The sequence below is a fragment of the Conger conger genome, chromosome 5 (assembly GCF_963514075.1).
Source record: "Conger conger chromosome 5, fConCon1.1, whole genome shotgun sequence".
Classification (NCBI taxonomy): domain Eukaryota; kingdom Metazoa; phylum Chordata; class Actinopteri; order Anguilliformes; family Congridae; genus Conger; species Conger conger.
The window spans coordinates 34,696,628-34,721,107 of record NC_083764.1 but is presented as its reverse complement, the minus strand read 5'-3'; the positions used below and the strand labels follow the sequence as shown (position 1 = coordinate 34,721,107).

General features: G+C 38.1%; 1 protein-coding gene across 2 annotated transcripts in view; it reads right to left on the bottom strand.

The window, feature by feature from the left end:
• Nucleotides 1-24,480, bottom strand: part of LOC133129457 (tyrosine-protein phosphatase non-receptor type 14-like) — an 80,345-nt gene that overhangs the window by 19,540 nt on the left and 36,325 nt on the right. For both annotated transcript variants that reach the window (XM_061243570.1, XM_061243571.1), the window contains 9 exons: nucleotides 15,174-15,343; nucleotides 8,260-8,357; nucleotides 6,889-6,956; nucleotides 2,535-2,605; nucleotides 2,184-2,271; nucleotides 1,887-1,975; nucleotides 1,456-1,543; nucleotides 1,118-1,200; nucleotides 797-854 (listed from right to left, as the gene is read on the bottom strand). In XM_061243570.1, the coding sequence (XP_061099554.1) occupies nucleotides 797-854; nucleotides 1,118-1,200; nucleotides 1,456-1,543; nucleotides 1,887-1,975; nucleotides 2,184-2,271; nucleotides 2,535-2,605; nucleotides 6,889-6,956; nucleotides 8,260-8,357; nucleotides 15,174-15,343 (813 nt within the window). The remainder of the gene's footprint in view (nucleotides 1-796; nucleotides 855-1,117; nucleotides 1,201-1,455; nucleotides 1,544-1,886; nucleotides 1,976-2,183; nucleotides 2,272-2,534; nucleotides 2,606-6,888; nucleotides 6,957-8,259; nucleotides 8,358-15,173; nucleotides 15,344-24,480) is intronic.

Genomic DNA, 24,480 nt, shown 5'->3' with positions numbered 1-24,480 from the left:
CAAAATCACCCAAAAGGGTGTTTGTTCTGAAATTGGTTCTTGTCAAATAAAATTATGCACAAACCCTTAAGCATCCTCTAAAAACCCAATACAAATAAAGTACACAAATCATATATTGTGTTGCCTTATCCATGTGAATGCTCTGCTGCAAAGTTCTGCTTTGAAGAAAACACACCGTTACATTCATTCAAGAGCCAATGAACCAAGAACCAATTAAAATGTAGCAAAAATGTAAATAAGTCAGAAAACACAAAGACTCACATTCTTCAGAAAAGCTATTGTTTTATCAGTTGGGGGAAAATTCTAAATGAAATCCCTGTCTCCATTGTAATTGCGGAAATCTAACTCCCAAATGCACCAAGGGCGGAACACAGTAACCAGAAAGGCTACAGTTCATGCTTTAAAGGTTAACTATAGCCAACCTCAACCACCCACATTTCAAAATCCTTTGTCCTATCTAAAAATATAATTGGCTTTTGTGTTCCTAATTCCCAAACAGCCCTTCAATATACACAACAGAACAATGACTAGTGGGCTACTTGAAGCTGCGGCCTATTTTCTAAAATGACCACAGAAAAAACATTTAACTTGTTCAAGCCAACCACATGCTTCTTTAAATGCTTCTTCAGGTAAGGGGGTATTAATTCTGCCAAAAATTTGCACAAGGCTCTTTATTTAACATTTTGTCTGTTGCAGATAAGGTTCTTGAAAGGTAAAGCTCTGGATCTGCTCTGTAGGGTTGCTGTGGTGTTTGGAGGTGTTTGGTGCATGAAGATTGAAGGTCGTAGCAATGTACCAGTGAGGACCGGTTCCATGTGGGCCGTCTCCGAATTGGTGCTGGGGAGTGGGCTGGCCTATGAAGAATCCAACCACATGAATTTATAACACATGTAGCAGAGGTAGGTTAAAATAGGTTCCTGTTTGAAGCTAATTTTTCTCAACAAATCTCTTGTCTTTATGAGACCTGACATGTCTGATATGTGGAAGCAGCCATAACAAAACAAAACAGAACAAAACAAAACAAAACAAACAGCAAACAAACATAAACCCACACCTTCATGTCTTTGGGGATCCCTATATAAATATGGAAATCAATCAAAACAAACTCTTGACTCACTCTGCACATATTTTGTTCTGTTTGTAGAATTTATGTCTGGCAGTGAAGAGTGTTGAAATGTATTTGGACATTTCCATGTCATCCTGAAAAACAGAAGTAGCAACAGGACAAGCCATTTTCTTTACATTTATTAACTGTAATTCTCACATTAAAACGTCTGACTCATGGTAATGTAAATATTGCTAATGTTCTTCAGCAGTAAACAGAATAATAATACACCATGCTGACATTAACATACTGTATTATTCCTGTACATCCAAACTAAAAAGAAAACAACAGCAAAAGGAGGTATGGGGAAAAAAGGTCTTAGCATTGACCCCTGCAGACACAACACTCACAGTGTGAAACATGATGGTGTCATCTCTGCTTGTTATCTCCACAGTGATGGCAGACTTATTGTGGGCGATGTTGCCAATGTCTTTCCACCTGCAATTAAGAGGTCACATTCGATTCACATTATACCAAAATGTTGTACTTGAGTGGCAAGGTCACCTACTGCATAATTCTGCTCACATGACAGGTTTTATTGTTTTATGTTTTTGTTTGTTTTTTAACTACAAAGGTACATTTTAATAGTGATTTTCAAAACAATCTTTGAAACAAGACACATGCCTTTTTAATACCACGCAGTTTACATAAAATGCAAATAATTCTACAAATGCCCAAAAGGCAAAATCCCATTACAGATCCTCAGAACTCAGCTCAACACAGGACAGAAACTCAACAAAAAAGCCATTCAATTTCTGTGAAGACATGGTTCAATTTAAACCTGTGCAGCATGATTGATCTCCCATTTCTGTGCTTGACGAACACGCCGATGAAGGAAACACCGATGTAGATGTCATTTGTGTAGTTGTCCTATGGACAGAGAAGATGAAAGTAAATGGAGCACGTAGGGACTCTGACTGACAGCCAATCGCCGTCAGTGTGTGAGTGTGTGTATGAATGGGTGAATGAGGAGCATCAATTGTACAGCGCTTTGGATAAAGGCACTATATAAATGCCAACCAGTTTACCATTTACTTATGACGCATTATACCCCAAGAGTGCAAGCATGTAAACATACCTTAGCAGCAAAGCTTTCCTGGCCAAAGCCATCCAGCTTCTCTACTTCCTTTATGTACAGCAACTCGGCTTCTGCTGGCTGCATTCCACTGGAAAACAACAATGGAAAACAATGTACAAAAATTTCTCTCACTGGCTCATATCATTTTTCATTTGCAGTTAGCTAATAACACAGTTTTACAGTTTTAATTTTCAGCGTACTTAAAATACAGTTAAAGGCAGTAAGCACATTTGTGAAACTGTTTTGGACAACGTGGATTCAGCTAGTGATCAACCCCAGGTTTTGGACTCATTCACGAAGAGAAACCACCAAATCAAAGAGTGAAATCTCATACTGCAATTGAGGACCAACCAGTGACTCTTGTGTTCTACTGCCACTTTGTGCGTCCACTCTTCCAGAACCTCATCCACATGTGTCCAGGTCTGCACCAAGATGAACATAGAGAGAATCAAGGGTACACAGTCAAATTTTACAACTTAAAAAGACTACAACTACACTATGGTGGCATTTATTGCCTATAAACTAGACAGTGAATGCAGAGTTGCAGTTTAAATTTCAAGAAAATAAGTGGAAGGAATTCAGGGTAAGCTTAAGCACTTGTGTCTGAATGCAGAACCTCCTAGTTCCATTTGTTTGTGTTAGTCAGGTATGCATGAGCAGCACATGAGTACTGTGAGTGGAGTAGGAATGCATGCCATGGGGCTGCTACACACCGGAGAATCCAGCCCCCACTGTACACTGCTGCACCAGAGAGCTGCTCTCTTCTTGCCACTCAAAAACTTCATTTCCCTGTTCCCTAACCAAGGGTGAGGGAGTTAAAGAATTTGACTTAACTGCCCTTCCCCATTTTTGTGGGGAATGGGGAAGGGCAAGTGGGTAAGTCAGTTGTTCCCTTAAAAACAGGCTCAATCCAAACATGGGAGGTCAGCCCCTGTGGTATATGGCAAACGACAAATCCTAGTTATTTCAGCGTAACTGCTAATGTCATCAGTAACCCTTGAACTAGAGGCTCATGAAAGTTAACAGCTTCCTGTAAATTCTTATTAACCAGAGAATATTTAAAACCTTAGGCTTACCAAAATCAACTGTTTGGAACATAATTAAGAAGAAAGAGAGCATAGCATTATGTTTATTGCATGTTTACTATTTAATCCCACAAAAATAGAACATTTTAAAAATCATACAGTATCAAGATGACAAGAAAACAAAACTGGTTTTTAAGCGATGTCAAACACTGAATGGGGTGAAATTGACCCCAAACATAATAGAAGGGTTAAACTATTTGTGTAATTCGGTAGGGACAATGCGAGGGAGATCAGGGCATCAGTCAGAAGGGAAAACTGGTTTTGGACAATCAACATTTTAAGTCAGAGCAGCACATAAATGGAACTGAATTCCCACCAATGTCAGAGAATGCACAGGCGTCAGTATTTTTAAAAAAGAAAGCACTTAAAACATGGCTCAAGACAAACCAATCACATGATCACTGATCTTAACCTTTGTATGGAACCAACTGTTTACCAACATGGAGATTTTGGAATGCATATTTTGTATGATGTTTTTTTATATGTGATGTACTGTTTGTAAATTTTGCTGAGTGTATTGCTTTTAATTTTTTGTTTTGTATTGTTTGTATTGCATTGTATTGTCTTATCTTCTGCCCAGGGACTGCAGATGTAAATTAGCTATATAGCAAACTCTGGCCCAACAGTCGTGTTGTGCATGGCCCATTATGGAGGGTATTGTATTCATAATTGATTATTATTATTATTATTTTTTTACCTACAGTAAACTACACATGTCTTTAGATATGACGCAGCGTGGCTAAGGAGAAAATTAAATATATTAAATCTACTGGCCCGGACGCATAGTCTCTGGTTAGCTTCCTCACCACAATGTCACAGTGGATCACCATTACCATGTCACTGTATGCTGAAATGGATCGGGTATGTTCATAAAAATAAGGACTTGGAAGAAATACAAAGTAACCAAGTAACATGGTGCAACTATAGCTAATGTTAGCCACTGAATATTTTTTGTGGTGAGAAGTGAAAGCCAGGTGAAAACCCAACTACATTTAGTTAAAAAGTGAAGCTTGACTAGATGACGAGGACACTAGCCAACTTAATTAACTTTGAAGTGAAATTAGTTAACTTAGCTAGACTAATTTGGGGTCACTGTGCTCCAAACAGGACACAGGGAAGCGGCCGCTTCCACCAGAAGTTAACGTCCATTCAATGGCAGTTTTTCTCCTGAGAAATGTTGTTTATGCTTATTAGAGATCCCAGACACAAGAACACTCAGATTCATGAGAATTGTTCGGAACACCTTGTCAGCTGATGTTCCAAACAGCACCTGAAGCAAAACTATTACAGTTTTGCATTCTGTTATGCAGGCAAATCTCTATTAAATCTTTATCTGGTTAATCGTAACATTACTTAAAAACTAATACCGTCTATAGAAAACAATGTGTGGACAGGAACAGCAACAGCTTCCCCACCACACAGACAGAGTAACATCTAATTAAGCGCAGCGTTAGTTCAGGCAGGCCACGGTAGTCCACCCAATTCTCAGCCATCAGCTGACACCCAGCTGATTCACCAACACTAATCACATTGCTCTTTGAATGAAGGAGGTTCTTTTAAGCAGTTCGCCAGCCATTCCTTTTAATTTTCGGTTACATTTTTTCACTAATTACTATTACCTTTTTTTCGTCCTTATTACTATTTGTATTCCTAAGCATATTACATGAATGTATTATAAAATGTGCATTTAATGGAATTTAAGTTGTCTTACATTTTGCATACATGTCTAAATGTATTTTTCATCTAATTTTCCATCATGTTATTGCTGTAAAAATGTAATGTCTGCTGCTGGCCTGTTTGTAGGGGTTAAAATATTTGCTGTTCGATATACTCATACTTACCAATATGGCAAGATGTAGCCCCCCGAACAAAGCCATTCTGCCAAAGATAATTGTTGAGTAACCTACTCCTTAATGTTCTAATAAATTGCTATTGTACCAGATGAGAGTGGTTCTGACCGAACTACAAGTTAATAATTGGAATACATTGGACAATGCTCACTTCAGACACCAACACCTCCCATTTTAAATTTGAGTCTAATGTTAGCTACTACTAGCTCACTGTTCAAAGCCATTGCCAGCTAAGTCTTAGTAGCGTGCTGCTAACTTGAAAATGCAGAAATGTAATACTACCTTTCCAATGGTCAGAAATATCTTGTTATCCTTTCACATCACATCCATAGTTCATATTACCCTGTCCACACACACAAAAATGCCTTTTAAAGCCTGCTTTTAAATGCTTTAAGGCTCAATTTACTGTAAAGAAGATGGGCTGATCGGTCAGCGTTTTCTTAGTCTACACTGGATGCTAAAATGGATTGCATATGTAACTCCTACCATGTTTTTTATGAAAAGAAATTGGACTTTATACACACACACAAAAACCAAAGTAAGTACTGTAAAGGAGATGGGCTGATCGGTGTTTCCCCCAGTCTACAATGACTCTAAAAAGTGAGACAATAACATTTAATTAGAAAATGTGTATTTGGAGACACACAGTCATTAGAGCTGTTGCGTTGGTGAGCGTGCATCGCCAAGAAGAGAGGTTGCCAGGCCCTGCCAAATTTCCATTCCAAAATCTAATCATAATGTCCCATTTAGCAGTTTTAAATGACTACAGAACTACAGAACCAACTATGTCCATAGGATTTCATAGGCTAGCTAGGCAGAACGTGTCTGTTACTTGACTGGATTTCATATTTTACAGGACTGCTGGCAACACTAAATCAAACTACGATTAGCTGTTGTACAGTATGCTTATACCAACAACCCACAACACCCCTGCAAATTCCGCTTCTGTCCCTTAGTTAGCTGATACTTTATACATGAGAATGTTTCATAATCTGTGATATGTCGTTATGGGCGCAGAAACCAGAAAGCTGTGATGTTAGTGCTGAATTTAAAGCACTTTGAGTTATATTGTGTGTATGAAATTAGCTATATAAAGGTGCTATATAAATAAAGCTTATACTTATTATTTAAAAATGCTGCCTTTCATATACATACACCTCCCACCTAAAGCTCATGCATACATTATGCAGCTTGTTGACACCCCCAGACCTTCAAGGTGAGAAAGTGTAACAACCGCAAAAAAAACTTTGAAGGCTGATTTCCCAAAAACACTTCTGTCAGACACATACTTTAACAAGCCATACCTCCAAAACGGATTGGACGAGTGATATTTCATTTTGCTCTGATCTTCTAGTTTCACATCAAGTTAAAAAATGATATCCCCTTTACCGTGTTGTGTCACATATTAGAATACATGTGATATAACTTTTTTATGTTCTTTACACCTTAATGTAATTGTGTTTTTACTATGCCAATGTGTTTTAGTATATTTGCTGTGAATGTTCATACGTGTTCGTTTGTGATTTCTGTGTGTTCCAGTACATAGTATATACAGTACATAGTATTATATGTGTTGCTTTGGCAATATGACTGTATTTGTCCTGACAATAAAGCAAACTGAAATTGAAAGAGAGAGAGAGCGAGAGCGAGAGCGAGAGCGAGCGAGAGAGAGAGAGAGAGAGAGAGAGAGAGAGAGATCTGAAAATGAAATAATAGATACATAAAACTGTTAGCAGTCTATCAGCAACTACTGTGAAATACATTTCTTACCACTGGAAATAGTACGTATTCCCTGAGGAAATCCTGGGAGTGAAACTGGTTGAAGTCTCCAAAATCGGCTGTGTGAATAAAAAATGTGTCACATAATATCTGATTGCTAGGATTATGCTATGAAATGAAAATATTTGTTCTGCAGTTTTTTGGTAATCCTAAAGCATAAAAATCCTTAAGAAAGACAGACTACTAACTTTATAAACTCCACAAAACATTTCCAGACCTAAAATATCACAAAGTTGATTTTAAATTAACAGAGGAGGCTGACGTGAGTAAATCCACTCAATCTACGCATCAAACCACATTGAAAAACCTGATTTATTATAACTGCGATCATTAGATGATACAAAAAAACCCTTGCAAATAGCAGAGATCCAATTATAATAACCTTGTAATTTTCATAAGGTGAGCATTGTTTGTTCCAACAAAGAGAAATTATGTGGATTATATTTCAATAGCAATGCTTTTTACTGCCTGCCCTAAGGGATTTAGGACAGCTTGTGCAGTGGCACCCCTGTTACAATTAATCTGTATGTGATTGAAAGCAAACCTGAACTCTAAATTAATTCAGAGTTAAACATCAGACTTATTTATATTTAAAGCAGATTCAAAGCAAGATTGCTTTTGCTTTTTTACTGTTTATAAATGATAAAAAAGGGCCCTGTGCAAAAGTGTGGGAACCTTTTTTGGAATATTCTTTTGTTACTTTTTACTTTTACTTATTCCAGGACTGGACTTTTTATTCTGAATTAACTCTATGCCTTCTAAAGTATCCAACTGCAGTGGCTGTTCTATGGCCACCAGACTTGAATATTATTGAATATCTGTGGCGAGATCTTAAACATACCATACATGCAAGGAGGCCAAAGAATATTTTCTCAGCTAGAGGTGTTCTGCCAAGAAGAATGCGGAAAAATTCCAAAAGTGAGAAGACTCTTAGCTGGCTACAGGAAGCGTTCACAAGCTGTTATATTTGCCCGAGGAGGAGTACTGACAGGGATCCTAAACTTTTGCACAGGGCCCTTTTCCTTTTTTTATCATTTTGAAACTGTAAAAAAATAAAAAATAAAAAGTAATCTTGCTTTAAAATATAAAGAAATGTGTCATGTTTGACACTGTACTATTTAGGTCAGATTCACTTCAGATATTAATTGTATTAATTGAGGTCAGATATTAATTGTATTCATTAATTTTTGACCAGGGCTGCCCACATTTTGCACACTACAGTAAATGCAATTCTAGCTGGACAAAATATAAACCCTTTGATTTGAATGACTTTGATTCTACAGGAGTCTATCAGAGTATTTTCTAGCAATAGCAACATAATGAACAGAAATATCACGGTCTCCTACTGCTCCACAAGTTCACCTTGCACAGCCAAGCCAGCTAGCCGAATTCCCTGCTCCACAGTGCACTGCAGACGTCCATCAAGAACTTCCTTTTTCACTTGAAGGTAATATTGGTACCTGAAAAGAAAAAAAAGAAAAAAGTAAGACACGATTCAATAACTGGGCTATGGCCTACAGTGGGGCAGAAAGCTGGGTTACTCCTATGTTATGGGGATGGATGGGCTTGCTGGCAGAATGTTTTGACTACATAAGGGCTTGGCCTTCACATGTTGGCTTTATTCTCACACATTTTTTTCTGTGAGCCAAAACAAAGACCAACATACTGCTGGGCTAAACTGCCCTTCTGGAATCCATTTCATGTAATCTCCACACAGGAGATTAATCCGACAAGGACAAAATTTGACCATGAGAGACAGCCTGCAGAACCATTTAAGCGGGGAATACACCAAGCTGAACGTTGGGTACAGTCTGCCTGGAGGAAGCATGTTGTTGGCTGCAATTGGCCAATGCAGATGTTGGGCCTGATTCGTTGTTCAGCCAATCAAGCAAATCAACATGCAGTAAAGTTTTGAGGTGAGACAAGGGGCGTAATGAGGAAGTAGATCAATACTATTTTTTTGTTTGTTTGTATTTTGCCCATATGCGTATCATATCAAAAGCTATACACTTACTGCACTGTTCATTCATAAGTCTGGTCAGAATTAGAAAGATTGTGCTGGCATCATTAACATAACATCCATTCAATTTATATTGATATTTTTTTCTTATTGCCTACTGCCACTGCCATGGATCTAGGCATCCATGCTATGGTTATTTACCTCATTAACTCTTTGGCTGCCGGTTTGTATTTGCAAACTTTTACTACCCAAATAAAGGTAAAGTCTGACAACAGCCGACACCTACAAAATTAATCTTCTTGGCTAACTATCGGACATCTGTCTGCTTGGTGTATTCCCAATTTAAAGGACAAATTTGAGCTGAAAAGTGTACCACATACTGAAAAGCATAGCTTTTTCTTTTATAGTTGATCTAGCAATGCTGGGAGTACTTACGGCTCCAGAGGCAGGGCACCTTTGGTATATTCTCAATTATGTTTTATGTTGTCATAGCTCTATTGAATGAGAATGGGAGGCACACCACATATTTGTTGGCCAGTACATACAAACTAGACTAGATACAACAATTTCCTTGTTTATGATTTTCAGAAAGCCCTTCCAATGTTATTTTTCAAAACAGCATGCGAATGGGGGCTTAAGATGATGCGGAAGTGAATCGGCCAGCGCTTCATTTCAAAACTCAACTCATAAAACGGTAACATAATAAGGTTATATGAATTGGCGTGAACTAATGCAGTCGTTAATGATCTAACTACTGAAACATTAAGCTGTTCAGCTTTGTTTTTGTATTTGTACATCATGAATACATGATAACAACTACATTAGTTTATGCCAATTCCTATTGGAATGAGAAAACCAGTTAATGTATCCGTTTAACTAATTATACATTTATCCCATGGTTTGTTAATGTATAAACATACAGTAACTAATACATTAGTTAGGAATTAAATACATTAAATTATGAAACCTTAATTTCATGCTTAATTAATTCATTTGTAAATCATCAATTTATGTTAACAACTACATTAGTTAATACAAATTCATGTGACCTTATTGTAAAGTGTTTACCACGAATCAAAGCAGTATCTGAACAGAAATTCAAACTGTCTCTTCCATTTGAGATACTTTAATTGAATTATATGATTTAGCATGGTAACTCCCTGTCATTTCTGATAAACTTTGTAGTGGAAGAAGGGGTATCCTTTTTGTAACTTTTGTCCCATTTGATGCCCACATCTCTCCCTCCATAAAGCAATCTTATGGGTCACATGATCAAAATAGCAAAGTAATACATGAAATATGCATTATATAAGATACTCCTGCAATGATAGATACAAAATAATGTATAGTCTTACACTCATTCAAAATTGAATAAATTCCTCAACTGCAATGTATTCTAACAATTTTGGAACATCTCATCTAAGGGATATCTGAACTCATAACTATGAGCAAGCAATGAATGATAAAATTGAATGTGTTTTACAAAATACATTTTGTTATTCGCAACACAATGCTGAAAATATCAAACAGTCATAATGTCCATTTTTTTAAACTGCATTTTACTGAAATATTTACCACTTGTCTTTGCTGTTGATGTCTCTAAACTGCTGAATAATCAATAGCATATTTAAATGTGCGTAACACAGCATCAAACAATTTTCTTCTCAACCCAGTCCTTTTTTTGCTGCTACATAGCTCTGACTGCTCAGACAGAAGCTATAATCTTTCTCTGCCCTCCTCTACAGGCCTATAATTACCCACAGAGGTTTTGAGGAGCAAGCTCTCTTTGCTGGTAACCCTTTAATTACCGAACCTGAATGAAAATCATTGGTGGCAAAACAGAACAGTCAAATGTGGCTCGGAGGTGTGTCCTTGTCCAGGGAACACTGGGATATGTTAAATTCAGAAAAAACAGCTTGAGTTCTCTCTACATTTCCATAATATTTTATGTACACGGATATCTTCAATTTAGGACACAAAATGACACGGGTCTATTATATTAAAATAATGGATTTGCTGCACATTCACAAAATGATAAAGTAATGGAACAGTGACCAAGACATAGTCACCACTGGCAGCTTGGCTCCATTCTCCCACTAAAAAACTAATATTTATGTCCATTTAATTATTTATTTCATATGAATTTAAGTGTATTTATGTAAATATCTTCTGATGGTGGATTTTACTTTGAGTGGATTTTACTTTGGCACAAAGGGGGCCCCAGATCTTACTCCTGTTACTACTACTATTTCTACATCTACTGCTAATAAGTAGGCTACTTCAAGTTAGTCTACGGTTTATCCATAAAAGCTTAGTGTAATCTAACTGAGACTACCAACACCAGCATCAAGTATGCTACTTGTCCGCCACCAAGACAGTACATGGGGGTGGGGGACAACATGTTTACTATTTGTGTGTTTCAAATTAGATTAGTCCTATGTAAGCTGTTCATCGTAGTTATCGCACTTATGTATACTTGTTTTATTATTGCTAGCATCATAGTTGCCAAGATTGGTGTTTTGCTTTTGTTTTCCCAACAGATTACTCTACAGGGTCCAAGTTCTAATCAATGTGATCACTTCTGGTACTTGGAACTGTACTTCCCTCAAGGGTCTTCAGCGCACTTGCACTGGGTTATGGTTATGCACTTTGTTGTACGTCGCTCTGGATAAGAGCATTTGCGTTTGTATGTGTATGTTTGTGAGCGTATATTTGTGTGTATGTGCAAGTGCATGCATGAGTCCAATAGTGTGTTAAAGTGCCTCGGGTGAGAAGCTGTCTCTGGGGAATGGATGTGGGGGATGTCAGTGATCCCAGGCCCTTAGCACTCTGCTGCACAGGAATGTAGCATCCTCCCATGCCGGGAAACTGCCAACATTCCTGCCTGACTCCTGACCGTACTGGGACCTCAGCACAACAACTCGCCATTGTCTCTGCTGTGCCCCAGATTTGCCCTCAACCCCGCACCCCGGCCCAGAAGAGAATTCCTGGAATACCTGCCCATCTCAAACCTACTGCTTACATTTTCGCTTAACATCAATGTCTTGAGGAGTCTTGAATTGCAGAATTGAATTATAATATTCTCCTAATTCATTTGTGGAGTCACATCACAACTCCAATATTAAAGAGATAACGGCAAAATTCCTTCATATCAACGAGAATATCTATTTTCACCAATATTGAACATGTCCTGGAGAAATTTCATTGCAACATACACTCAGTGATCACTTGTTAATGCAAATATTTAATCAGCCAATCATGTGGCAGCAACTAAATACATAAAAGCATGCAGACCTGGTCAAAATGTTATTTTGCTATTTATTTATTTTTTAATGCTATTTTTCAGACAAAATGTCAGAATGGGGAAAGAATTTGATCTAAGTGACTTGGACCATTGAATGATTGATGGTGGTTTGATTATCTCAGAAACTGCTTAAAACATCCAGTGAGCAGCAGTTCTGTGAGAAGAAATGCATTGTTAATGAGAGAGGCAAGAGGGGAAGGGACAGACTGGTCAAAGCTGACAGTAAGGCAAATAACCATGCATTACAACAGTGGTATGCAGAAGACCATCTCTGAACACAAAATGCATCAAACCTCCAAGTGGAAAGGCTAGAGCACCATAAGAGGTAATAGGTCTTAAAAAAATAGGTCTTAAAAAAAAATTTTAAGGCCCAGGAGATCGGCAGTTTCCGAGATACTCAAACCACCCTGCCTGGCACCAACAATCATTCCACAGTCAAAGTAATTTAGATCACATTTTTTCCCCGTTCTGATGGTTGATGTGAATATGAACTGAAACTCCTGACCTGTATCTGCATTGCACTGCTACCACACGATTGGCTGATTAGATAATCGCATGAATAAGTAGGTGTACAATAAAGTCCTCACTGAGTGGATATAGTGTGTGAAATGTCATCCAATTAAAAACTCATTAAAACATACCCTAATAGAGAAGAGTTTTGCAGTAATCCACCGAAAATATGCTTGAGATAAGTTAGGTGGAACATTACAGTACAGCTCCCAGGTGACCTGGATATTCTTTGTGGTGTATTTTGTGTTGCATAAAAAAATCCATGGATGTCATGGATGTCAGGGACAGTACTTTATCAGGCATGATGCCAAACTGCATGCCAATCAATTAACCAAAATACTGGCAAAACAGCAACTTCATCTATTGCCTGGTAAGGAGATTGAATGGTTTATTTGATTGAATAACAACCAGCTTTGTCCAGTGAATATTGCTTTTATTTTTATAAAATGCATTGCAATTGTTTTTCAAATATGGTCCCGGGCATTCACCCGATTCATGCCATTTTCACCATTTTAACTCATGTTTTTAACCCTATTCTTAGTTCTTCACATTTTTAAATTTTATTTCAGTGACCTGATTTCCATACTTGTGCCTCACTTTGTGCTTGAGCGATCCGCCGTGAAACTAGCAAATGTGCACCCGACCATATCCTAAATGGACTTGTGTGACTATGCACTAGAGCCCCTAGAATCAACTCTAGACCTTTTGTAAGCTTTCTTCTGCATAAACTTATGATGCAATATATGATTGTAAACACCCTGAACTGAAAGCAATCTGCACTTTAACCTCAAATTCATTGTTTCACTTCAAATCCAATGTGCTGAACCAAAACAACAAAATTATGCCACTGTTCAAATACTTATGGACTGTACTGTATGAACATGTTATCATGTTGTACTGAAAATTTGAATGATTAATATGTTTTGTAATTTTAGTCTAGTGCATGATTTTCTAATTACATGACAACATTTTAGTAAATAATTTATTCATCAACCCTCGTGCCATTTTTAGGACTGGGATGTATTTCGGTTCAAACATAGCCTAGTTATAACTGAAATTCCTACTAGGTTCTGATTTATGCATTGCTAAAATAAAATAGGTCACACCATGGTAAGAAGGTAACAATGTACGAATAGCCAACACCTATACTCGGCATGGGGAAATCAAACAGTCACTCACTATCGATAAAACATAATTTCTCATCTGTACACACCATCATTTTTCAGGAACACCATGCCATTTGGCAACTTGTTAATCAAGTAGCGGTTTCATTTATGATATTTCAGTGGTGACCTAGCCAAATTGCTATGGTTGCCAAGTAGCAGTCGGTAACTTTACTGCAAAGAGAGAACATTTAGATAATTACTAATCCACTCGTCTTAGTAATGACTTTATGTGCTTAAGAACATACTTTTCAGAAGGTCTGTATTATAAATTCTTTATTGCTGTATTCATAATCAGTATAGCTGACCTTAGATTTAAATACAACATTGTGGAAAAACACATACAGTTGTACGTCCAGCATGATGGAGGAGTCAAGGTCACATACATTCGGAATGAAGAATATGCTGTCATTGAATTTATCAAACCTATTATACATAAAAATATAAAAATAAACAGTTTGAGCTGCATGCTCGCTCTGTCCTAAAATGTCATACCATGATCATTTTTTACCACAGAACCCAGTAGGTATTTCTTACAAAAGCTTCATGTTAGGATAACGATACAATTATTTTTCTCATTCAGTCTGTATCTAAGTCCAAAGTCAACAGGCTTTGATAATACAAAGTTATCTGTTGAAGAACAAGTTTGGGTCTATGATGTTTCTTATGTTAGATAGATTTCATTTATTGTTGCGTATTGTTTTATTATAATGGTATTTGACTTAGGCCCCATTTTAATTTGTACATGGCTATATATTTAATTTCTTACTATTTTATTGGAAATGCATTTTCACATTTTATATTTTGGAGATTTTAAATTCAATTTCATTGGAATATTTTCCGGCTGTATGTATATCATTCTGTGATTCTGCAGTTCTCTACCCACTGCACAAATCAGATCCTATTGCCTAAAGTAACTCAGGACTTGAGTACTTATCAGTAGATACTTTCTTACTCTTACTCAAGTAAATTTTTTGGATGACTACTTTTACCCTTACTTGAGTAATTACTATTTTAAAGTAATAGTATTCTTACTTGAGTACCGTTCTTGGCTACTCTACCCACCTGACACTTGCCAATGTGAAACCAGCATAGGCCAGATTTTAAATACATACATATTTTAATCATATTTTTTCCATAAATGTATTGAATCGGTAATGTGTTTATTCAAATCTCTGCATGGACTGTTCCACCTTCAACTACTCCGCCTCCACCAATTAGATTATACAAATACTTATTCTGGAAAGATTTTGTATTATTATGTTTTTTTGCCCATCTCACCCCATCCCAAATAGTGTTATTTGCCCCTGCAGGGAAGCATGCCAGTGGCTTTCCATACCTTGTGACCTCCTGCTCCAGGCGGGAGACGTTTGGCACGTAGAACATCACTCCGAAGAAAAGCAGGGGCTCGTTGCCAAACTTATCCAGTTGCTTCTTCAGGGCTTTCTCCAGTTCCACCCATCTATGCCACTGAGCTTTAGTGTGGAACCACAGGCCAAAGTAGTGCGTCTAGAGAGAGAAGAAGCCCACAACATCAGATACAGAGTGCTTATCCTTTAACCTTTAGTGTAAAAACAGGGATAGAGCCAAACATTGTACAGTACGCATGGTCAATGGCCTCTTTGACACACTGTTAGGGAAGCTGTTAGTGTTAGTACTATTTATCTAATTCAAATTATTTTTGAAAAGGCTTTGTTTTCTTAATTAGACGTTTAGTTCTCTTTACAATTGCAATCTCAATTACAATTACAATCTCTAACACCGTGCCCTCCTCCGTGCAGGCAGACTCCGACAGTGCTTCTTCATCAAGTCACGGTGAGTGTATGAATCATTAAAGGGGAAGTGAAATACTAGATTAAGTTGGCATAATTTACAAGATTGATTCCCAATATATACATCCTTAAAGGTTTAAGACTGCCAGTAAAGCTGGATTAAAAATAATAAGTAATTAAATTACCCTTTTTTAAAACATGCGCAGCGCCATTTTATCCGAGTGTATAGCGGGATGTCACTCTGTCCAGAGCGATCTCGGCTGCTGCCAGAGAAAGTAAATATGTTGCTTTTCCTTAACAAAAACTGTTAGGGCTAAATGCGTCAGGAAAAGCGCCTCCCCTACACTGTTCTGTTTACATGTATGTGTCTGTTGGGTTGAACATGTAGGCAAGGGCTTTGGTCGTCTCCCTAGGTTTTTTTAAAATTTCATCTATTCTCAGAAGCATTTGTAATTTTAAGTTAAGCTTTTGTTCTGTTGAAGCATTATCACATTGACAGTTACCTTTAAGGCTGTATGGAGCTGCCTGCTCGTTTTTTGACATACCTCGCACTGCACATGCTGACTTGCTAAGGGCTTAAAAGGCAGGTGCTGTAAGTTGTTTAATGATGTTGCTGGTGTTACCCCCCTTGTGGTAATAAAAAACGATTGAATCTTTTACCATCTTGTAACGTCTACACTAAATTACACACCGTGGTATCGATAAGAGTATCGATAAATACCGGCACCGATAAGGAATATCGGTATTGGTATCGGTATCAATAAAATCCTAACGATACACATCCCTACTCAACACTGACACAGTTTTGGTTCAAAGAGCCATAGAAGTGTTACATCCCCAGCCAATTTAAAACGGCCACATTCTAGACTAAAATTGCTCAGGCTACCAGGCCCATTGGTATTTTCTTTCGTCTTACTACACATTTTCTCTGGCCTTACCACCAATATTCACAGGAATCAAATGGTCACAGTACACGTGCATGAAATAAGACCCAGGCTATCTCCTGCAACAGACCAGAACAATTATGTATAAAAAAAGCCTGTAATTCATGCACAGATCACACAATATGGATGTAAATACCCTCAAATCAGAGCTAACAGTACAGAGCCAAAAGATACTGTTCCCTGAACAAGTGCCCCACTAAAATCTGTGACTGCCCCCCCAATCAGAGCAGTCTAGAACCTTCCATGACCTCCCCATGGAAAATGAATGATTAGCGTTGTGTACATGATTCGTATCAGGTCAAGACCACTTTGCCCTTTGGAGTACCAGACTTTTTCTTGCATACCTGTGACTTCCTGGAAGAGCAACACTGGCGTGCTTGACTGCCACTGCTCTCCTGTTGTATGTTGGTTCTGTTAATATTTTTTGTTTACTGTTGCTACTCAAGGAACAACTAAATATTGAAAAGGGGAAAATCTTAGATAAGCAAAACCTACTTGATTACATGACTATTTCCTAGATGCCATAACCGGTCTTGTTCCCACTTCTTACTGGTCCAACATGAGCCATCGCTACCCTATTCCACTATGTGAGGGATTGTGGTTGTTACTACTTTTCTTTACTTAACGCTGGTATTTTGTGGATTTGCGGTCTGGATAACATGGGATCTAACCTGGCCATGTATGAATGGGAAAGGTGCGATGTTTATCCTAATTCTGCTTCTGGCTGTTCTACCTCTGCTTGGTCTTATTGGATTAAGTCACAAGATTAGCTACAATGCATTTACAGGAATTATCTCACTCATACACTCTTATTGTGAGATGACTCATCTACCTAGCACTTTTGCCGTATTGCCGCAAATGGATGCATCCACTCTATCTGGTGTTATGGAGGACTACACTAGCATCGTCCGCAAACTCCGAGGGGGGTAGATAGTCACCTGCTGCGGCAAGTACCAATGATGGTCCCTTCCTGTTACCCGAAAACAAATCAAACCGTTAATAAGGCAAACATTGGTCTTTTTAACTGCCGCTCAGTTCTAAATAAAGGTACTTTACTAAGTTAACTAATTATCAATAATAACTGATTACTGATAGTAGCGGATTTTCTTTTTCTATGTCACACCTAACAACCTGGTGACTATATTAACTTCAACATGCTCCTTCCTCCAGGCTACAATTATGTTAAGTCAAGACTGCATTGCAAGTCTCGGCACTGTTTTTCGTCACATCCTTTGAATTTTTAGCGATCAAATTTACTATTCCGGTTTGAATTATTCTGATTTACCAATAGCCAAAGTCTTTGCCAAATTTCATGTCTGAATTCAATTAACTGCAACCATAGCATCTTACGTCAGCTCAAGAGTTCTCCTTCATGGAGATTTCAACATCCATATTCACTCTCCTAGCTGTTCCATGACATCTGAATTTCTGTCCATCTTAAACTGTTTTGATTTCCTGCAAAATGTTGATTTCCCTACTCACACACATGGGCACATACTAGACATTGCCTGCTCCGGTTTAAATATCACCCACCCCTCTGGATCCCTTATATATCAGACTCATCAAATTCAATCTTGATATTCCCATACCTAAACCACTACATCATATTGAAATGTCAAGTCCAGTAACCACTGCTCATTTTACAACAGCATTGCCTCAACTCCTCTTATCAACTAGTTGGGTCTTTCCAGTCAGGTGTCCACTGAGGTTTCCACACCTCAGCACGGATATTGCCCTCCTAGTTCATGCATTCATTACCTCACGTTTATGTTACTGCAACGCACTTCTTTCTCTTCCTGCCTCTCTGAGCTCCTTCATCCCTACACAGTACCCCACTCACTTAGACCCTCAGGCACTGGTTTGCTTGCTGTCCCTCACACACATCTGTCCGCCATGGGAACTAGATCATTTAGGGCCACTGCCCCCAAACTTTGGAACACCTTACCCCAACACCCCCGTGAATGTACTCGTCTCTCCTCCTTCAAAGCCAAACTCAAGACATATCTCTTCCTCCAGCACTACCATACTTATCCTCTTTCTGAACATTCCCATCACATTTTCCCTCTTTCAACCTTCATCTCTAGTCTTCTGCTATTTCTGTGATTCCAGGTTATTTTATTGCCTATATATGTACCTTGTTTTTATTGGTGCTTTTTACCTGTATTTATATGCATTTTACCTGTTTTAGCGACCTTGGGTCTGAGAAAGGTGCTATACAAAATAAATATATTATTATTATTATCACTAAGCATTTTGTTTCCGACCTAAGAAAAAATTCTAAATGGAAGAAAATTTACTTTACTTTGCACCAACTTTACTTTAATTACTGCTTTGAGCAATTTAAGAACAAATCTGTTCACACCAGTGGTTCTTGCATGAGGCCCATTGTCTCATGAATCTCGCTGATATTTACGTTTTACAAATTTGATGTTTCTCAATTCACCCACTACAATATTTGCTACATTTCTCAAACACTGGTCCAGACAGCACTCCTTACAATGAATGGCAGGTTTATATACAAAATTAAGGGAACACTTAATCATCACTGTGTAACACCAAGTCAGTTAAACTTCAGGGATATCAATCTGTCCATTTAGAAATCACAAGTGATTGTGAATCAATTTCACCTGCTTTGGTGCAAATGAGAGTGACAACAGGTGCAATGGAGATGCAAAAGCAAAACAACCCCCAAAAAGGTAATGGTTCTGCATGTGGTAGCCATAGACAATTGCTCTCTCCTTATCCTTCCTGACTGATTCTTCTCTAGTTTTGTGTTCTGCGAGTGTCCTTGTCACTACTGGTAGCATGAGGCAGTACCTGCAACCCAATCAGGTCGCACAGGTAGTCCAGCTCCTCCAGGATGGCACATCCATACATGCCGTCGCAAGAAGGTTTGCTGGACAGGGCCGTAGAAGGGCATCAACCCAGCAGCAGGACCGGTATCTGCTCCTTCAGCATATCCGCCATTGGCACCCTGTTCTCTTTAAAGATGAGAGCAGGTTCACACTGAGCACATGTGACAGGCATTAAATAATCTGGAGACGCCATGGTGAATGTTATACAGCCTGTAAAATCATCCAGAATGACCGGTTCGGTGATACCGCTACAGACTGTCCAGGAGCTCACTGATGCCCTGATCCGGGTCTGGGAGGAGATCCCCCAGGACACCATCCGCCGACTCATCGGGAGCATGCCCAGATGTTGTCGGGAGTGCGCACAGGCATGCGGGGCCATACACACTACAGAGTCACATTATGAGTTGTCGTGAAAAATTCACACAACTTGGATCAGCCTGTGATTTCAATTTTTTACTTAGATTTTCGGTGTGATTTTGAATCCAGCCCTCAATGGGTTGATGATTTTGGTTTCCTTTCACCGTTATGTCATTTTGTTCTCAACAAATTATACAATGTACATCAGTAAAGATTGTTAATTAAGTGTTCCCTTAATTTTTTTTGAGCAGTGTGTTTTTTTTGTTTGCACCTCTTGTTAGCAACTTGTCTCCACTTGTGTTTTCTCTTTCTTTCCAGAAATAAAATGGAAGTATTGTGGTGTATTTTTTTCAATTCCTTTTCCTGTGACTGCCTAAAATCGGCAGCAATTTTGTCAAAGCCAGTACTGGATATTATCCACTTCTTTCAGTACAAGTGTTGTACTGCTGTTTGGAGGTAAACTGTGAAGAATGTGTAGTTATCATGTTTCCCTCATTTATGTTTCTTTGTGTCATGTTGAGCAAGTTCTGACTAGGGGTGTGAACGGTTAAACATTTAACCAGTTAACAAACTGATTTGTAAACGGTTCCAAAAAATTGGTAAAGGTAAAATGGTAAGATCAGCTTAAAATAAATGCACGTTCATCACCAACCATATTATTGCGATTCTAAACAATCTACAAGCTTCAGTAGTTTGTGCAAGCAATCTGGCCATTTCAGGGGGTGTAAAATGGAAGCATTTATTTTAACGTTATGTTGTTTATTGTAACATTGTCCCGTGCCATATAAAAATGCATTGGCATATAAAATGCAAGTTACATAAAAATATATCAAATTGTAGAGACCTGTATTGGCATGAAAGTAAAATCACTACACCAATCGCCTATGGTATGTTATATTATATCAGGCAAATATTGCGGGCCCACAGAATTTTGAGTGTACAACCTCGTCTGTAACAAAGTTGTTAACAGCAGCATATTTACAGATTTCATGCCAACCATCTCTATCAGGCCATAGGGAAGTGGGATGAAAACATGAAGAATTATAATTTTAACCGCTGCATTTAAAAAAAATTACACACAATCAACCAGCATGCCTGGCAACTGTGAGGTTACACTGCACAATGTCAATGTAAATGTAAATATTTGATTTGGCAATTAGGCTGATTTACTACTATCTGACATACAATGTTGACATTTAAAGATTGAGAAGTTTGAAAATGCAATTACATTTCTCAGCAATCCAGTAAAAATAAAAATAATAATAATAATAATAATAATAATAAATAAATAAATAAAAAAATAATAATAATAATAATACAACCCCAAGTGGTCATAAGCAGTAGCAGTTAACCGGTTAACCGTTTAAATAATGGGATGGTAAGCGGTTACAAAAACTGATGATTTGTCACATCCCTAGTTCTGACTCACCTATAGCTGTGTCATTGTGACTGTCATCATTTGCAACATGAATGAGTTCCCTGCATTCTACCTCTCTCAGATGAATATCTTTGTAGAAAGACTGTAAAATATTTAATGACAACTGAAGCATCAAAAACATTTTGACTGTGTTCACATATAAAGTTGTGTGGGGGGTAAAGTAAAGTAAAGTAAAAAAATCTATACAATGTAAGCATCCGCTTAAAAAAATCTATACAATGTAAGCATCCACATAGTCCCATTCTTAGTGCTGTGCTTGTGTATTTTATGTGAATTGAGGGATGTGGCCCTGATGTTCCTAATCCCAGGAGAAACACATGAGGCTGAGGCCCAGACTAGCTGACTGTGTACTCTATGATGCCTTGTGGTCTGAGCAATGCTGTGAGGGCCTGTGGAGTAGGTGATGAAGGGGGTGCTCAGGCAGAGGCGCCTGACTGCATCCATTCATTACGTCTCTGACACATGACAAATTTCACAACACAGTGCGAGCAAAACTCCTCTTCTTGACATCTGTGCAATGTAGCTACCCACCACAATGTTGCAAGGTTGAATTTGGAGAGCATGCAACCTTCTTAGCCAAAACTAGAAATAAAATGTATACAAAAAAAGCTTTCACACAGACAACAGGAGAGCAGCACAGATTTGGACAAGGAAACAGACTTGGGCATCACACTGGCTCTTCCCAACCATGTTCCACAGCTAGTGTGCAGAAGATTCCGGGTGCAGAGAACCCTAGAAAACTCACAACATTAAATTAAAACCCTTTTTCAGCCTTGACTGTAAATGCACAATGTGAAACAAATGTGGCTTTTCAGTGATCTTTTATAGTGGCTATAAAATAAAAAAGCAACTGAATGAAAACAGCTGTAATGAGAACACCTCACATGCAGGCCAGCTTCTGAAGCCTGTCTTCTGACATTTGCTTGATTCGTTCACACCATAAAATAAAAAAAACATATACAGTGCAATCCATAAGTATTTGGACTGTGGTAAAATGCGTTCTTCTGGATCTGTAATCCAGTGATGACTATGAGATTAAAGTGCAGACCTTTAATTTGAGGCTATTTACATCCGTATCAGGTGATTTTAGGGGACAAAAGGGAGTAATTGGACAGTTGGTTTCTCAGCTATTGACTAGACGGGTGCATTCAATTGCATCCTTAGTGCAGGTATAAGAAAGCTTTCAGCAGGGAGTCCGATTCTAGGCTTGTGATTGGAGTGCATTACTGGCATGTCAACACCGGTTGTGCCAATGAAAAGGCACTTGTGAGCAGTGTCACACGGGTTACAACAGCCTATGAAACATCATCCCTGAATGAGTGCACTGAATCTGTGGCAGAAACATAAGTCAAACAATAGGCTAACCAAAACAAACTGTTTGAAACATTAAGAAGAAACACACTGGTGTACGTTTGGGAACATTGCATTGCCTTGGGATATAGCACTGTCCAATGAGTTCAATTGGAGAGATAAGATACTTCTGTATACCTCAAAATTAATTTTGTTAATGAATATTATCAATGAAGGCTAGAGAGCCAACATCAAATTAACCCTCTGGGGTCAGCGGTGTCGCCGGTGACACCAACAAGATCAGATCAACTTTCCTTTCTATTCGGATGATTCACTTTGTGAGATTTTATCATACAGATGCAACAAAAAAATTGACGGAAACCTTAGAATCTTGACACATAATATCAATAATTTTAAAAAGCTTTACATTTTGATTAAATTAATGAATAAAACAACAGCAATTTCTTAATCTTTACTCATTAATATGTGAGTATAGAATGTCGCGAATTCCGGCCCATTTCATTCAAATTGAAACAAGGTGATAATTATTCTCTGACAGGGGAGGGGCGATGCCATGTGCGAGAACGCCTTCTGTAAAGCACGATACAATGACATACACAAACATCGGCCATTCACTTCTTTTAAGGTAAAACTTTTTCACCAAGGAACACGTTTCATTACGGAAAATGGCATGGATGACTAGAACTCATGAGTAAGTGCATTTCTTCCGTGTTCACTGAAACTGCTCCAGCTTCGTTTCAATATTCAGCAATATGCACTTTTGTAAATTCCCACACTCTAACCATTGCTCTCTCAAAATAATACATATGTAATATGTAGTGGCATAGTCAGGATTCTAAAACTGAGTGTCCTCGCACAATTGATATTAGCATACTTTATCTACATTCAAGGAAAAAGCAGAAATAACTTAGCTAAACAGACCAACTCCAAGAGCAAGTGTATTTCTTACGATCATATTGGTAAATACGTGTGCTGTATTGCAACTTCTCTCCGTGTTCGTCTGAATATTCGCTCTGGATAAGAGCGTCTGCCAAATGCCATTAATGTAATGTAATGTAATGTAATGTAATGTAATGAATATTCAGCAATGCGCGTTTGTTACCACTCGGTTCTGAATTTATGAACGATTCTAACCATTACATCTCAAAATAATACCTCTGCATTTTTGCAAGGGATACATGCTCTGCAGGATGGATATTGGGGAAAAAACAGAACACTCTGTGGAAGTGCAAAGAGTGTGATGTCCCCTTGTGCCTTTTTGAAAAATGGCACGCAAAACTTTGGGGTGTTCTTCATTGCATGTAGTTTGTGTAGTGATTTCAATAAATTCCTGAATCAAAAAATGTATCTGCTTCTGTCTTCTAAATGGCGCACTTAGTATTGCTTTGTGGAAAGGCTTTGTCTTAGAGGAAGGGAGGGGTCAGGCCAGGTGTGAAAAGCCTACTTAACAGGCAGGAACGCATACCACATAAATATTCATTGAAGAAGGCCATTAGCCCTTGTCAACTGGTGCTGGTGTCAAATAGTAGTGACACTACATTTTTGTAATTTATTCTTTATTTCTAATTGGATTCGCGACAATATTTTGTCATCTTTTGATACCCAAGACCTAGATGAACAAATTTCAGTGATCCAAAAACTTTGTTACAATAGATTAGTACGTATTTTTACAGCATTCTTGTATGTGTTCAAAACTTACAATTTGTGCGATTCAAGAGCAATTTGCAACCAACCGATTCTGATCTACTTACTGTTACCATATTATTATGCTGAAAACAAAGACATGAAACACTTTGGAATCACTATATATAAAGTTGATTAAAATGACATAAATATCAGAACATGGCACAGTCACCAGTTTTCTTCATTTTGCCCTGAGACCCCAGAGGGTTAAAACACCCCATCACCATATTGCTTTGGTTCTTGGGCAGTTCCTTCTAGCCACCACAGTTTGTGCTTGCCATCACTC